Source organism: Rattus norvegicus, chromosome 20 (assembly GCF_036323735.1).
Source record: "Rattus norvegicus strain BN/NHsdMcwi chromosome 20, GRCr8, whole genome shotgun sequence".
Lineage (NCBI taxonomy): Eukaryota > Metazoa > Chordata > Mammalia > Rodentia > Muridae > Rattus > Rattus norvegicus.
In genome coordinates this window covers 7,783,278-7,800,991 of record NC_086038.1, presented here as the reverse complement: position 1 = coordinate 7,800,991, position 17,714 = coordinate 7,783,278, and the positions used below count along the sequence as shown (strand labels likewise).

The following is a 17,714-nucleotide window of genomic DNA, read 5'->3' as shown; positions in this document are numbered from 1 at the left end:
CAGGCCTTCTGGAACAAGTGCTGTCTGCATCAGATCCCCAGAGAGATTACAAGATGGCTGGGGCTGGGAAGGACGATGACATACTGTAACAGACAAATGCTGGGTGTCAGGATGCTCCAGAGACAGAGAGAGAGAAAAAAAAAAAAAAAAAAAAACTGCCCCAAGAGGCTGAAGGTTCTACAGAAGGGGAGAAGCAAGGCTCTGAGAGACTGGGAACTCTCTGAGTTCGAGGCCAGCCTGCTGGTCTACACACATGGAGAGTTCTAGGACAGCCAGGACTGTGTAGAGAGATCCTATCTCAAAACAACAGGAAACTCACACTCACACACACTCTCTCTCTCTCTCTCTCTCTCTCTCTCTCTCTCTCTCTCTCTCTCTCTGTACTAGGGCTCTGACTGGGCAGCAGGGCTAGCTGGTAAGACTCTGGCGTGGGACCAGGGTTGGGTTAGACCTCATGGGTGCCCTGGAGCTTGTGCAGCCTATATGGCACATTTTAACTTCAATGTCAATGCCACGAGCTGAGCACATGGTCTCCCCTCCTGGGGACAGGCTAGGTGACTAAACCATTTGGCGGCGGGGTGAATTGTGGAACTTCAGCCTGTGTGTCTACCTAGTCTCCGAGGGCCACAGGTGTCATGGGGACGGCCTCATGTCCTTTGTTTTCACCTGACTTGACCTCCCACATCCCCACTGGAACACTCGGGGACAGAGACAACAGCCTTCAGGCTTAACCAATGCATGGATTGCACTCCTGGTAGGAGGGCATGGGATGGGGTTCCCCAAAGAGGCAGAGACCAGAAAAATGCTAAAAAGAAGTCCCTGAAGCTCCTCAGAGCCCCTCTTAAGTTTCTAGGGTCCTATGCCACCCAGGACAATTTGTACACCAGTGTCGTTTTTGCAGCATTACTTGTAAACCCATTAGTCCCCCTGTGACAGAGAAGGCCCAGCTCATAAACTATAGTTTGTTTTTTGTTTTTTCTTTTTTCCGGAGCTGGGGACTGAACCCAGGGCCTTGCGCATGCTAGGCAAGCGCTCTACCACTGAGCTAAATCCCCAACCCCTAAACTATAGTTTTGAACCCACCCAGTTCAGCACAGACCTTAGTCCACTTAAAGCTGCTTCAGTCCGACAGTCACTCCTCCCTCTCCCACCCCAGGGATCTTCCCAGATCTGTGACAAAATGACAGAATTCTGTTCGGCTGTGGCTGCCTCCTCCCCCCTTCCCCTCCCTCCCCTCTCTGTCCCAGCTCGCTGCCACAATCTGTGGCCAACACATACGCCTTCAAAAAGCAGCAGAGCAGCCGTCCTGTGAGGTTTTAAAATCTGTAGTAGTTTATTCTATAAGGACCAAGAGCCGGCTATTGGATGCCTTTCTCAATTTACTTAATCCCAGCATGTTGGCAAACCATCTTCAACCAGAATCCGAAAGCCTTTGAACACTAGAGACCTGGGAGAGTCGTCTCTCTGTCTCGTGAAGGAGGCTCTCCCCGTGCCTATAAACTCAGCCCTCCTACGCCACAAAGCAGCTCCAAGGCCCAGCACTGTCCTCCAGGAGCCCCGGGTTGCTGGCCCTGGGCCTATCGGATCTAGCCAGTGACATCTTCAGGCCGGGCTGGAGTGTCCCTTAGGGCCGGATGCTATCATCCTGGCTCCCAAGGTTTTTCCCAGGAAAAGCCCCGAATGTAGGCCAGTAAACAGATAAACGGTTATGCTGTAGGACTGAGCTGGGTAGGGCTTCCAGATGCAGGAGCACAGATTTAAAACCAATATCCGTGAACCACTGGGCGTACTGGAAGCCATGACACTGTTTTCTTGACGGATTTTTCAAAACCTCTGACCGTTAGGACCAGAAACCAGGTTGGTAGCAGGTGTGGGTAGTGATCTCAGGATGCTGAAGCCCTGATCAACCAGGGACAAAGGCGGCAGTCCTGAACTGTCTTTCATCCGTCCCCCTCTCCTCTCTGGTCTGCTGCCTCCTGCCAAAATCCTGGCTCTCCAACAGCTAGGGGAAGGCGGAAGCCTTTGTTCTTCACCCCACAGATGTGGACGACTAATGACAAAGGAGTCCCAAGGGACTTGGACCTTTGTTCCAGGCACCTAACCACAGGGCAGCAGCCCCTGCATATTTCTCAGTGCAGCAGCCAAGGCAGGGAGGGAGGCCACAAGCATCAGGTGCCCTGGGGTGGTAGCTGGCTGAATTCTATGGATGTCACCCAGCAGGGAGGCCAGGCAGACCCTGCCTCTCTGCCCGACTCTACCCTACCCTCTCCAGTCAGTTTAGCAGCCAGCTCAGTCCCCAGGCAAGCAGAACTCCATCCCACAGAGCCCGGGGAAGCCAGGGTGAGGACCGCGACCACTACCAAGACCGAAATGCCCGAATGCCGAAAATAGACCAGCGGAGAGGCTCTCTCCAGCGGGGAAGCCTGAGGCGCCCTTTCCTGAATGGCACCATATTCGCTTTTGTGCTCTCAAATGCCACCCAATTGCACGAGGCCACCAAAGCCAGAAGGCGAAGGCAGAGAGGGACAGCCTGGGGCGCTGGCCTCTGGGCTGCCTGCCAGGGCTGACAGGCCGCCCAGACATCAATACCAGCAAGTGAAGAGACAAGAAAATAGCTCCCAGAAAAGGGCTCAAAACTGCACAGGACGTGACCCGTCTTGTGCACCGACAGCATCTCATCCACATGGGGCTGTCTGCCCACGGCCTCACCCCCACCTGGTAGCCACTAATGAGGTCTGGCAGCCAGTGGAGCCATGCCTTGCATGCTGACCCAGCTGGTGGCCCAAGGCCCCAGGCACTAATGAGCCAGAGACCCCTCCCCTCCCTCTGGGGACAGTTTGTCAGGCTGCATCCCTGCCACTTCCTGGGTCTTCTGAACAGGGAGCACAAAACTCCCATGGTCAGTTCAGCCACCCTAGCAGCGATGCTGTGTCCTAAAACATGTTTGGAAAGATGTCCCCAAGCAGTGTCAATTGCTTTCTGTTATTCTCTTTTAAAGTCTTATTTGGAGACTAGAGAAAGGGCTCAGTGGCTAAGAGCCTTGATGTTCTTTCCGAGGACCTAGGTTGGCTTCCCAGCACCCGCATCAGGTGGCTCGCAATGGCCTATAGCTCCATTGCGGTCTTTTCTGGTCTTCAGGGGCGTGTGCATGACTATGGTATACACACAGGCCAGCAGGCGCACACACAGAGAATAACATCTTTAAATCAAAGATTGGTCATTTGTGCCTATATGCCTGTGTTTATGTGCCTGAGTGTGCAGGAGTGTGCAGGTGGTTCCGGGGGTCAGAGGAAGGCTTAATATCCCTTGGAGCTGGCGTGAAGGGTGGTTTGGGAACTGCCTGATTTAGGTGCGAGGAACCAAATTTGGGTCCCCAGAGAGAGCAGCAAGCACTCTTAACCCTTGAGTCCCCTCTCTTGTTCACCTGCTAACTTATTTATGTATTTATGTGCACGTCCGTGTTCACGTGTGCAGGTATGTGCTGTACATGTGTGTAGAGGCCAGGAGAGGGCATAGGGTGTTCCCTGTCACTTTCTGCCCATTTCTCCAAAGCTCTCCCTGAACCTATGTCCCATGTTTCCTCAGCTAGGCTAGAAGTCCCAGCCAGCCTCCTGTCTCCACTCCCCCTTGAATGTATGTGAGATGCCTGACTTGCTAGACAGGTGCTGGGATCTGAACTTGGGTCCCTGTGATTTTGCAGCAAGTACTCTTAATCCTTGAGTCACCTCTCTGGCCTGCCAAGTTCAAAGAACTTTCTCTCTCTCTCTCTCTCTCTCTCTCTCTCTCTCTCTCTCTCTCTCTCTCTCTTTCTCTCTCTCCCTCCCTCCCTCCCTTTCCCTCTCCCTCTCCCTTTCTCCCTCCCTCCCCCTCCTCTTCCTCCTCCTTCCTCTTCTTCTTTTTTTGCTTTGTTTTATTTTGTTTTGTTTGACACAAGATCTTGATATATCGTCCAAGGTTAAGAGCGAATTTATAGCAACCTTCCTGTTTTCCTCCTTCCTCATTCTAGGCTGACAGGTGGATGCGTTATGTCCAATATGCCAGATTCTTTTCTCCAAATGTGCATTAAGATTCTCCTGGGGGCCAGTAGAGCTCCCACATGGAATGCTATATATCCATAAAGAACAATGAAACTGTGACACAGGAACACCTCGGTCCCAGGGCACACATCTTAGTTGCTTTTCTATCGCTGCGAGGAGGCACCACGACCAGGACAACTTACAGAAGAAGGAGTTTATTTGGATTTAGGATTCCAGAGGGATAAGAGTCTGGATTGGGGGGGGGGGAGAGGCATGGGAGCAGGAGCAGGAAGCTGGGGAACATAGGAACCCTGCCCCAGTGACCTCTCTAGCGAGGCTACATCTCCTGGACCTTCCAAAACAGCGCCATCTCCTGGCCACCAAGTGTTCAAATGCCAAAACCTATGAGGGACATTCTCAAACCTCCACAGTTCATGCCTGGAATGCATTAACTGACATGTGTCCCCGATGAGCAGAGCCACCCACCCCCTCCACCTTCTCACCTTGCCACACCCAGCTCAGCTCAGCAGGGACCCCTGAGATGATCTAGGATGACACTCACAGACAGCACTGGCAGAGGGCACCCCAGGAGACCTTCCTCTTTCCTTCTTTCTTCCCTGAGCAGTTCCCCAGTTCACTTGCAGAACATCAGGTAAATAAGTAAATGTTTTTGTTTTTTGTTTTTTTTCGGAGCTGGGGACCGAACCCAGGGCCTTGCGCTCGCTAGGCAAGCGCTCTTCCATTGAGTTAAATCCCCAACCCCCTAAATGTTTTTTTTCTAAGCTACTCAGACAGACCTTCAGGGTTGTTGGCTATGCATCGTATCACAACACGCGCTGACTAGTATAATGGACACCTTTTGTTGTACTTTGTTGTGACAGCAAAGAATTGGGAACATACGGGCTGGAGAGATGGCTCAGTGGTTAAGGGCGCTGATTGCTCTTCTAAAGGTCCTGAGTTCAAATCTCAGCAACCACATGGTGGCTCAAAACCATCTGTAATGGGATCTGATGCCCTCTTGTGATATGTCCAAAGACAGCTATTACAAAGACAGTATTATATATTATACCTATATAATACATAAATAAATCTTTAAAAAAAGAATTGGGAACATGCTTATATATGTCAACGAATACACGGAGTGGCATCTTCAAGTCTGTTTTGCATGTGTGTGCTTGTGTGCTTACAGGTGGGATGGTGATCAGGATGCGTGTGTATGCACGTGTGTGTGTGTGTGTGTGTATGTTCACATATGTCAACAATGAATATATGTGGGATGATGGTTAAGGTGTGTGTGTGTGTGCACGTGTGCATGCATGCACATGAGCATGTATGTGTGTGTATGTGCACATGAGCATGTGTGTGTACACACGAGCGTGCGTATGTGCATGTGTCTTTTTTTTTCTTTTCTTTTTAAAGATTTATTTATTTATTATATATATGTACACTGTAGCTGTCTTCAGGCACACCAGAAGAGGGCATCAGATCTCATTATAGATGGTTGTGAGCCACCATGTGGTTGCGGGGATTTGAACTCAGGACCCCTGGAAGAGCAGTCAGTGCTCTTAACTACTGAGCCATCTCTCCAGCCCCATGTGCATGTGTCTTGAGCCCATCTATTAATCTTGATGGGCTGGCCAACAAGCCTTCGGTATCTGTCACTACCTCCCCAACATGTCTGGCTTTTTATGTGGATACTGGGAGTCAGGCTTAGATCCTTGTGTTTCCATGGCAAGCATTTTACCGACTGAGCCATATCCCCAGGCCCTGGCACCTTCAACTTTTTAGTGCTGATTTGTTTCCTAAAGTTTTGTACCAATTTGCACTCCACCGCGCATGTCACGGGGTTTCCACGGCCCCACATCCTTGTCAACACTTGAATTTGTCAGATGTCTGTGAGCTGATGGGTGTGAAATTACATTGCCTGTTCAACTCCTTCTTGTGGTTCCTGCCGCTGGGCCTCTATCCTTCACGCCTACCCAAACCACGCCCACAGACTCAGTGTAACACCGGCTGCATGTCCTCAAACACCTATGCTGCATCGTGTCTGTCTGATGCTCTGCAAACTGTCCCTTCATCCTGCCCCACCTCAGAGCTCAGCGCACAGTAGGTGCTTAGGCGGCAACTAGAAAGAAACGTCTGATGAGAATTTGAATCAGCTGGTCGGCTCCTGCCCCGGGGGAACATAGGAGCAGACATGACACCTCGTCAAAAGTTCAACGCACACATCAAGGCTTGTACGAAGGCAGAGACAGCTTTTTATGTGGCTGGCCCATAAAGGCTTTGAATACAACTTGTTTTTATTCCGGGGGTGGTATGGGGGTGGGGGATGTGATCAGTCCAAGGTAGATCTCAGGGGAATGGAAGTGGCTAGAGAGATGTGAGAAAAAGCTCACCTCTGAGGCCGTGCTGGCAAAGATCTGCCGGCAAATTCTAACTAAAAAGAAAAGATGTTATCCACACAGAAAAAAAAGGGGTTTTTTTCCCCCATGCTTTTCTGAGTGCTTTATGCATATTGGAGGCTGTGAAAAATGGAGATCAGGTGCTAGTGGTCAGAGGGCGATAACCCATCAGGACACAGGGCTGGTGAGAGGTCAGGCTGACACAATGGCTTGTGGCTTCCTCCACTCTGCGCTGCCACACCTCGTAGCCTGTCACATGTCATGTGAGGGGCTAGGTTCTGAGAAGTCAGTGTGGAGACCATTTTCTCTCCCAGTTAGCATGATGAGAAAGCATGAGGTTCAGCCGGGGAATCCTCTGTTGAACCCAAGCTGGACCTAAGTCTTGTTGCTTTAATTCTGTTTTAATTAATTAATTGTAATTAATTAATTAATGTGTGTGTGTGTGTGTGTGTGTACGCGCGTGCACGATTGTTCCAGAAGTGGTTCTCTCCTTCCTGCGTGTGAGACACAGGAATCGAACGCGAGTCAACAGGCTTGTCAACCAGTACTTTTACTCACTGAGTCATCTTGTCAGCAGATGGTCCACAGTCCTATTTTGATTACTCTTTTTTTTTTTTTTTTGGAGCTGGGGACCGAACCCAGGGCCTTGTGCTTGCTAGGCAAGCGCTCTACCACTGAGCTAAATCCCCAACCCCCTATTTTGACTACTCTTATGGCAAACGTGATGGTATCCAACTGTAATCCCAGAACTTGGAAGGCTGAAGCAGGAGGATTGTGAGTTGGAGGATAGCCTGAACTACACAGAGATACTCTGTCAACAATTAATAATTAGACGGGGCGGTGATGGCGCACACCTTTAATCCCAGCGCTCCATAGGAGGATCTCTTGAGTTCGAAGTCAACTTGGTCTAGGACAGCCAGGGCTCTACAGAGAAACCCTGTCTCGAAAAATCAAAAATAACAACAGTAACAACAACAGTAAATAAATAGGACTGAGGAGATGAGTCAGTACTTAAGACTACACACTGCTCTTTCCGGGGGACTTGAGTTTGTTCCACAGCACCCATGTCCGGCGCCTTCTAACCTCTTGTATAATTCCACTCCACTCCCGGGGATTTAACCATTCCTCCTTCGGGAGTCAGACCCCTGAAAGGTAAAATCTGATTGGCCCAGCTTGAGTCAGCTATTATCTTGCGGTCCAATCAGCTGTGACCAGGAAGTCCTGCGCACATCAGCCTCAGGAGATCGAGACCATCCTGAGGAATACAGACCTTCCTAGAGGATTCTTTAAGAAAGTTACTAATTCTCTGTCGTCTCTAGGGAAGGAAGCAATCATCCCTCTGGGGACCCGCCTTTCTGTTCTGTAGTTGAGAGAGTGATTCGTGTCTGTTGAGCCATTACGTTGCCTATGCCTTGCATACAGTGGGTGCTTAAATAAACGTGTGTTCTGTGGATGAGGGAGAGAGACTTCTATTAGCCCTGGGTCTGACAGTCTGGGTTCCAGAAACTTCTGTATGTAAGATGTGGGTGCTGGGAGCCTGCAGGAGGGAAGAGAAGAGGGTGGGTAGACACTGGCTGGAGGTGCCTGGGCACGCCAGCTTAAGCAGGCTTTGCTCTGGGCGTCTTTCCAGAGCCCATCCTCTGTCTTCACTGAGCAGCCTTCGGAAAGGATTTGGCTTCTCTAATGGACTCTGTGCCTCCAGGGACGGTGTCCTTTATAAGCTACTAAACTGGCTTCCTGACAGCAGCCAGCACTGCTGTCATTTGGAAAGTGCGGCCCAAAGGAGACAGCTCTGGGTTCGATTCCAACAGTCCAGACTCTTACTGTCTAGCCTGGGCGGGGCCATCGCGCCTGCAAAACACCAGCTTTCTTTTGGCAGACACATAAGTTCTGTCCCACTCACGGGGATGTTGGAGAGAGTGAGCGTAAGGTTATGCAAAATAATTCAGCTATGTTTATGCTGTGGTGGCTATCGGCAATCAGAAATGTCTGACCTTTAACGTCAGGACCCAGTGCTGTCTGTAACGTTCTTCCTCGAGAGCCATGAAATGGAAGCTGTTTTGTTTGCCTGGTTGGTTAGCTGGTTGGTTGGTTTGTTTTTCAAGACAGGGTTTCTCTGTGTGGCCCTGCCTGTCTTGGAATTCTCTGCAGACCAGGCTGGCCTCTGACTCAGAGATCCGCCTGCCTCTGCCTCCTGAGTGCTCGGATTAAAGATGTGTGCCACCGCCTCTGGCCTTTTTTTTTTTTTTTTTTTTTTTTTTTTTTTTTTTTTTTAATCTTGTAATATTTTGACATTTTGTGTCGGTTTGTATTCTAAGCTATTTTAGGTTCCAGGGTGCTTGTGAACACTCCTGAATCTTTCTTTTTTCTTTTTTTTTCCGGAGCTGGGGACCGAACCCAGGGCCTTGCGCTTGCTAGGCACTCTACCACTGAGGTAAATCCCCAACCCCCACTCCTGAATCTTAACAAGAACTAAGCATGGTGTAATCCCAGCATTAGAGAGGCGAAGGAAGGATTACTGCAAAAAATTCCAGTAGGGTTGGGGATTTAGCTCAGTGGTAGAGCGCTTGCCTAGCAAACGCAAGGCCCTGGGTTCGGTCCCCAGCTCCGAAGAGAAAAAAAAAAAAAAAAAAAAAGAGTATTTTCCTTTGGGGTTGGGGATTTAGCTCAGTGGTAGAGCGCTTGCCTAGCAAACACAAGGCCCTTGGTTCGGTCCCCAGCTCCAAAAAAAAAAAAAAAATTCCAGCAAAAGTTGCCCAGGATATACAGTGAGACCCTGTGTCAAAAGGTCAAATAGAGAAGCCATGGGATGTAGGTCAGTGTAATGCATTTAATGTGTGTGACACCCTGGCTTTCATCACAAATGCACCTAATTAAGTAGCTCTTCTCCTCCTCATGTCCCCATGTCTCAGATGAAGGGACTGAGACTCTCGGGTTAAATGGCTTACCCAGCATCACCTCATGAACAGCACTGTAGGAACGGTATGGTTGTTACTGTTTCCCCAAAGTCTATGCTACTGAAAAACTGAACTCAGAGGGTTTGACTTGCGGGTCTGGGAGACCAAAGCCTGAGCTCCAGGACACATCGTTTAAAAAAAAAGCATTTATTTTTATTATTTTTAGGTTAGGTATAGTTGTGTAAATCTACATGCAGGTGTGTGCACGTGAGTACAGGTGCCCTGGGAGGCCAGAGACACCTGAGTCCCCTGGAGGTGGAACTACAGACAGTTGCAAGCTAACGGACGTGGATGCTGGGACCCAAAACCGGGTCCTCTGGAAGTGCTTGTGATAGCCGAGCCTTCTCTCCGGCCTCAGGAGCATCATTTATGGGGGAGAAAAGGCAAGGAAGGAAGGAAGGAAAGAAGGAAACAAATGAAAAAGAACCGCAGTCCAAAAACCAAAACAAAAAAACCCACGTGACTCAAGAAATCTCTGGGAAGGGGCAAGAGAGATGGCTCAGCCAGTGAGAGCATTTTCTGATGGCCGGAGCTCAGCTCCTAGCACACAGCGGCTCACAACCATCCATAACTCCAGTTCTAGCCGATCCAATGCTACCTGCGGGCTTCCGTAGACACCAGGCACACTCGCGGTGCAGATATGTACATGGAAGCCAAATAGATACATAAAATAAAAATAAGTAAATCTTTAAAAAAAATAAATAGGGGCTGGGGATTTAGCTCAGTGGTAGAGCGCTTACCTAGGAAGCGCAAGGCCCTGGGTTCGGTCCCCAGCTCCGAAAAAAAGAACCAAAAAAAAAAAAAAATAAAAATAAATAAAAGTCTGGTTAGTTTTTGCAAAAAAAAAAAAAGAAAGAAAGAAAGAAAGAAAAAAGGAAGGAAGGAAGGAAGAAAAAAGGAGGAAGAAAGAAAGAAGAAATCTCTAGACTCTAAAAGAAAGAAATCCAGCTCAAATTAGTCTACTCACAAGTGGGAATTGGAGCTCGTGAGATGGCTCAATGGGTAATGGTGTTTGCTGCCTAACGGCCTGATTCAATCTCCCAGACCCACATGGTCATAAGAAAGAACTGTCTTCACCAAGTTGGTCCCTGACTACACACACACACACGTACACACACACACACACACACACACACACACACAAACACACACACACCCTGCACATAAACAGGTGAAATGGCACACTCTCATAATCTAACACTCAGGGACTAACAGCGGCATCATTGGTTCAGGGCTATCCTCAGCTACACAGTGAGTTCAAGGGCAGCCTTGGCTACATGAGACCCATCTCGAAAAGTAAGAGTAGGGATTTTTTTTTTAAAGATTTATTTGTTTGTTTTATGTAAGTTCACGGTACACTGAAAGATCGGGTTCCATCACAGATGGTCATGAGCCACCATGTGGTTGCCGGGAATTGAACTCAGCACCTTTGGAAGAGCAGTCAGGGCTCTTAACCGCTGAGCCATCTCTCCAGCCCAAGAGTAGGGATTTTTTGGTGTGCATTCTGGAAGAGGCAAGGGTGCAGGTTGATGTCGTTATGCAGGTGAAGGCAGGTACAGGATAGAACGAGGCCTGTCATTGGACGAGAAGGAAGGATGGGCGGGAGAAAAGTTTTAGAGAGGCAGAGGAGGAAGGAGCTGAGCAACGGATGTTAAGATTCCTCTCTGCACAGATTACAGGTTGCTATGACTGTTCTCAAGGGATGGGTGTGTTGAGGATTTTGTACTGTCCAGATGGGCAAATTATATCTTATCAATTGGATCAGAGGACATTGTGTGGTGTGTTCTTTCATGTGGCAACTTTATTGAGTTCAAGAGAGTATGGTGGCCGGATGCACTAGACGGACATGGAATTGGGATGTATGCCTTACATGGTGGAAACCAGCCAAGAGAGGGGTGAGTGAGGGCAGGATGGCCTGACAGGGCACTGTGTTGGAATGGCTCGTGGACAGCGGGTCAGAAGGTAGATGGGGGCAGGGTTGAGCCACTGAGATAAATTAGCACTAGTTCCAATGGCCCGTTGGAGCCGGAAGTAGCGACCGCCAGGGTACTCGCAGGAACTGGTTCTGCCGTTTTGTCTGTTCGTTTGTTTGTTTTTTACCACAACACAAGGGTGAGACAGAGTCATGTGGATCCCAGCTTTTACCATCCCCAGGGTTCTCTCTAGGTTGTACCAAATGCCACCTGCTTCCTCAGAACCTTGTCTCTTTTCAATGACAAGAGAACACTGCTGCCAGCAGTTACGTGAATCCACTTCAGTCACTCCAGCAGGAAAGGATTGCACCTCAATACAGATGGGTGGGAAAGCTCAAGGAAGGGCTGTGATTGGCTAGGTTGAGGTCACGTGGTCTCTCTTGGCCCTAATCACCATACAGTGGGCATGTGGCTCCATGATTGACAGCCTAGATTGGTCAACTGCCACCTATGTGATGGTGGAGATGGCTGTGTCCTGAGAAAGTCAGCGGAGGAGAGATGTAGACACTTTCCAACAGGCAGCCTCAAAGTTACTATCTCCATCCAGAGCATCAACATCTGCTAAGAGTCTGCTGAGGTGGGATGAGGTGGCTCAGTGGGCAAAGGCACCCGCTGCCAAGTCTGATGACCTGTGTTCGATCCCTAACAGCCACTGGGGAGAAAGCTGACTCCTGCAAGTTGTCTTCTGACGTCCGCATACATGCTCGCACACCTATTTGAACGCGCACTAAATAAATACATTTCTTTCTTTTTTTTTTTTTTTTTTTCGGAGCTGGGGACCGAACCCAGGACCTTGCGCTTGCTAGGCAAGCGCTCTACCACTGAGCTAAATCCCCAACCCCAAATAAATACATTTCAAGGGATGTTTTTAAAGCCATCTAATTATCTGCTAGCTTCATCCTCTTGTCTTCTTCACAGGAAGCCATTTGGTCCTCTACGCAGAAGGAGCGTCTCTGACCTCTTCCGCGGGGCCACCAGATGGACCCCATTCCTTTTTCTGCAAAATGGGGGTGTCTAAGCCATCTCTCCTTTCCTTACCCACAGAGCTAGTGGACACAGAAACCGCTTTAGGAAGAATGAAGTGTCACAGTTACAAACACGGGATGCATTTATTTATCTATTCATGTTCCTTTGTGTTCCCCTCCCCCCCAAAAAAGGATTCCAGGTATCTTAGTGGAATGCTCATCATAGTGTGAGCTAAAAATAGATACTGTGGCACTTCAGAGATAGCTCAGCAGGAAAGAGCACTGGCTGCTCTTTCAGAGGACCAGGATCTAGTTCCCAGCACCCACACCGCAGCTCACAAAGTCCCGAGGGATCCAAGGCTCTCTGCTGGCCTCCAAGAGCACCAGGCCCCTACATGCTGCACAGTCGTCCATGCAGGCAAAACCCTGCACACGATAAAAATACAATGTTTTGGGCTAGAGAGAAGGCTCAGCGGTTAAGAGCACTGACTACACTTCCAAAGGTCCTGAGTTCAAATCCCAGCAACCACATGGTAGCTCACAACCATCTGTAATGGGATCCCATGCCCTCTTCTCGTGTGTCTGAAGACAGCTACAGTGTACTCCTCATACATAAAATAAATAAATCTTTAAAAAAAAATACAATGTTTTTTAAGTTGAGAGACAACAAATACTGTGACGGAGCTAAGGGAAGTCAACAGGAACGTGGGCAAAGCCAGAGAAAACCTACAATGTGGAAACTCAAGATCCCAAGACAGGTTTGAGTCTGAGGAGAATGGGAAGCTCCGTCAGTCGCAGAAGGCACGGGAGCCCCAAGACCAGACCACAGGGCTGATGTTCTCAAGAGGCCAGTGAGGGATGGAGGTTTAGCTCAGGAGGTGGAATGCTTGCCTAGTGGGCGTGAAGTCCTGGGTTTGATGCATAAAATTGAGCCTGATGCCACATGCCTGCAATCCCAGCACTTGGGACGTAGAGGCAGGAAGATCATGAGCTCAGGGTCATCCTCAGCTACCTAGTAAGTTCAGGGCCATCCTGGGCTACATGAGACTGTGTCTTCGAAAACTTCGAGAATGGATAACAATGGATCAAAGAATCTGTGCCTTCAACCATCCCCCCATTCTTCTGTTTTCAACATCTCTAGGTTCTCTAGTCATTATTTGATTTAACTTGACGAAGAACTGGACACCACATAAGAAATGAGCAAGAAAGGGGCTGGAGAGATGGCTCAGCGGTTAAGAGCACCGACTGCTCTTCCAGAGGTCCTGAGTTCAATTCCCAGCAACCACATGGTGGCTCACAACCATCTGTAAAGAGATCCGATGCCCTCTTCTGGTGAGTCTGAAGACAGCTACAGTGTACTTATATATAATAAATAAATAAAATCTTTAAAAAAAAAAAAAGAAAGAAATGAGCAAAAAAAAAAAATCTAGTTTTTATAACAGAGTCGAAATGGATCTAAGCCATGGTTTATACAAGGTTCCCCCGGCGAAGTACAGCGGGCAAAAGAAAAAAAGTTTCAGCATCTTGACTTAGCTGAAACATATAAAAACCACAGAGATATGAAACCCATCCGAGCAGCCCATAAAGACACTGCTGCCTTTGCCTTGGAACTTTGGGCTGTGATCTGCTGCCCTGGAATAAAGTTTAAACATAAATCAGCTCCCACTGTGTTTTTAAACTACCTAGGAAACTCTTCATTTCCTGCCTGAAGTGCTTCTGACAGTGAACGGTGCGGCTCTCCTGCTCTGAAAAGGTTCCTTCTGGGCACTGCTGGGGATGGGAGCCCGGGTCTCACAGTTCAGGCAAGTCCAGAAAGAGGAGAAGGACGGAAGGAACCATCTGGAGCTTGGGCTGAGGCCAACTTCTGTAGTGCTGTTACCCAAAGTTGGAGACGGCTCTTTCTGGCAATCCGTGCCAACTGGGATCCCCTCTCATCACTGCCCAGTGCAGTCTCATCTGTGCCCTCTGACCTAGAGCCTCTGCCAAGCCACCCCAGATGCCCATGGCATTCTTCTATTGCTTCTGTTGGAACCACTAATGCAGCAACAGTAAGTACCAGGCAGCTGGCATTTTATTCTACCACGCCTGGCATTCGCTACTTCGAGCTGTCAGTTTGTCTCTCTAACTGGATTAAAGATATTGTGAGGATAATGATGAGTTTGTTCTTACGGCATATGTCTACCTTCCAGTTAATCACAGCGCCTTATGTCCGGGCACCCTTCAAACAACAAGGTCACGAAAGCAGAATGGTGGGTTGTCGAAGCTGACAAGCTCGCTCTACTCTGTCTGTTTTGCAGAGAAAGAAAATCACAGCCAAAGGGGAGGCTTGACCTGCCCAAGGCTGTGCCATGAGAACTTTCCAGAAGTGACCCGGGTCTCCTATTTGCCAATGCACATGCTCTATTTGCCTCAGCCACTCAGAAACACTCAAAAGGGCAGCTCAGGCCCACAGCTCCCTGGGGAACAAAGACTCACATGTAGACTGCCATCCGCCAGGACGCCATCTGCTCCTGGGTGAGGACTGCCAGGTCAGTAAAGCTCAGGGACGAGCCCTCGTGGGAATAGCAGCCAGGTCCCCGAACATGCCAGGGTGGGGTGGGGTGAGTTAAGTACTGAGTGGATTACCTGGGTGCCTGCAGCTTTTACCCACAGCACACCACCAGCATAGTTTGTGTCACCCTGACACATCAAACTGTGACTGATGGTCCCAGCTCAAGGACAAATGGTGAGAGAGAGAGGGCAGACCCCTCAGGGGATGCTGTGCATGCTGGGGTTGCCGGCTGCAGTGAACTCCACACCCCACTCCACACCCCGGGTACTTGCTTCAAACTCTGAAGAAACAAATGTGTTATAGGGACAGGAAGGCTCACAGAAACCGGGCTCAAGACAAGACAACGTCGTTGTGGGGACTTTCCTGGGCACTCACTCTGCAGCTGCAAATTTACTTAGGGGCTCTCACAGAGACCTTCCCTCCCCTGGCGCGATGACACTTAGGGGATGTGAGAACGGAGGCCTGGAAAACAGAAGTACCTTGCTTCTCACTGCTACTTTGTACAGCTGCAAGATGACACGGGTGTAGTTGGGGTCCAGCATGGCTTCACTGTTAAAGGTCCCCCTTTCACTTTAACCTCGGAGACTTCGGTTCCAGTCCATTGTCTTTATCTTTCCTTCAAGACGAGGATTCTCAGTGTGTAGCTCTGGCTGTCCTGATCTGTAGACTGGGCTGGTCTAGAACTCAAAAGATCCACCTGCCTCTGCCTCCCAAGGTGAAAGCCATAGGCCACCAACACCTGGCTTTTTTTTTTTTTTTTTTTTAAGATTTATTTACTTCATTTACATGCTTGGGACTTTTGCCTGCATGTTTCGTCTGTCTGCCATGTGTATGCAGCGTCCGAGGACCCCGGAAGAGGGCATCGGAGATGCTATCAAGCTAGAGTTATGCATAGGCTGTCATTAAACACCGTGTAGATGCTGGGAATGGAACCGAGGTCCCAGGCTGGGGCTAACTGTGGTGCCCTCTCTCCGGCCCTCCATCTTGAGTATTTTATTCCATTATCTGACCCAGGAGAGGAAGTCTGTTGAAAAAACATGAGCTCTTTGCTGACTTGGCCGAGAGCTGGGAAGAGAAGAGACAGGCATGAGGCACACCCAGAGCTCTGTGGCTTTTTCTTGATGCCAGAGAAACACAGAAGGAGCCACTTCTAAAAGAACACAGTGCTTCTCCTCCTCTTCTCACCTCCCCTGGGCCAGTGCCTGTGATAATTGGGAAGCAGAGTCTGTTTTTTTCTGGGACAGAACCAATGCTGGAAGGGTGCTCTGACAATAAGGGCTGTTGATTGACAGCTGATAGACAATGTTCTTGAGTAAGATTTTTCCTGTGCCGGCTGTTAAGCTGAGAACCATACTAAACAACTTTGACAGTCTGCACCCTGTTCAGGTAGAATTTACTATCTGTTCCCTCTGTGGGTCGCACGCAGTCAGGCGGCCAAGCGAGATGGTATCACAGGTCCCTTCCAGCCCCATCACTCAAGGGCTCTATCAAGAAGAAAACACAGATCTGAAGACACTTTTTCCCTCCAAACACTGAGGTGGGGTTATTATTCACAGAGAGAAACGGGCTCACGAGCAGAGATAACTGACTGAGAAACAAGGAGATTTGATTCTGGTCTCGTCATCTGTGACCTAGTAATCCCACCAGGGCAAATTTATCTTTAGAAAGAGACATGGAAGGACAGAGCTGTGTGTGGTTTGCTCTGTTCCCTGAGCAGAGGGAGACCCTGTCCTGTGAGATAATATCCAGCACAAGAATGGGATGTATTTACCTGGAGGTATCTATGGCAGTTTTTTGAACCATGCCCCCACTCTTGCAGACCACATCTATTTTTAGGTTTTTTGCCACACCAGAATTTTTTTTTAATTAAAAATTTTTTTTAATTGTTGAGGTTTCATTGTTGTCCAGGCTGATTTCAAAACTGTGGGCTCTAAATAATGCTCTCACCTCATCATCGTAAATAACTGAGACTACAAGTATGTTCCACCATGCTAGGCTAACTTTTTTTTTTTTAAATCAAATAGACTACAGAAAAGGAAAAAAAAAAAAAAAAAACCAAAACAAAACCAAAAACAGATAGATGATAAGGCACTGACTTGTAAAACTTTGGTTGCAGTTGTTCTGTGGCAGGGTTATAGTCAAAACATCTCAAAGACGACAGGTCTAAACACTATACTCAGGCTGAACATGCACATGGCTTGCCCTCTTCATGTCTTCTGCGATGTCTGCAGGCTGTGCCTGTCTCAATAGAGAACAAGATAATGAGTAAGAAGACAGAAAGGATCAACAGTGCAAGGTCATATTAAATCCTAAAGGGCAAAGCGGTTCAAGTTAGGACTTAAGAAACACGACTTGCAGGCTGAGCCCCGCAGGAGCGACAAAATTTGAGTGACGTTAGCCTAAAAACCTGTGCAGGGATGCCCTGACCGATACAAGAAGAAAGAGGATGTTTAAAAAGAAAGAAGGGGGCTGGAGAGATGGCTCAGCGGTTAAGAGCACCCGACTACTCTTCCAGAGGTCCTGAGTTCAATTCCCAGCAACCACATGGTGGCTCACAACCATCTGTAAAGAGATCTGATGCCCTCTTCTGCTGTGTCTGAAGACAGCTACAGTGTACTTATATATAATAAATGAATAAAAAAAATAAAAAGAATAAAAAGAAAGAAGGGTGGGTTCGGTCCCCAGCTCCGAAAAAAAAAAAGAAAAAAAAAAAAGAAGAAAGAAAGAAAAAAAAGCTCTCAAGTATGTAAAGAAGTCTCCACCCACAGGCAGAGCAGAAACTGCTTCCCTGCACATCTTATCCCCAGAGGCTGCCCCTCACAAACATGGCCGCTGCAGGATGGGCGCGCC

General features: G+C 48.6%; 1 protein-coding gene across 1 annotated transcript in view; it reads right to left on the bottom strand.

Moving 5' to 3' along the window:
* Nucleotides 1–16,204: 16,204 nt before the first annotated feature.
* Nucleotides 16,205–17,714, bottom strand: part of Cmtr1 (cap methyltransferase 1) — a 60,502-nt gene continuing 58,992 nt past the window's right edge. The window contains exon 24 of the mRNA XM_039098717.2: nucleotides 16,205–17,102. Within this exon, the coding sequence (XP_038954645.1) occupies nucleotides 17,072–17,102 (31 nt within the window). The 3' untranslated portion in view covers nucleotides 16,205–17,071. The remainder of the gene's footprint in view (nucleotides 17,103–17,714) is intronic.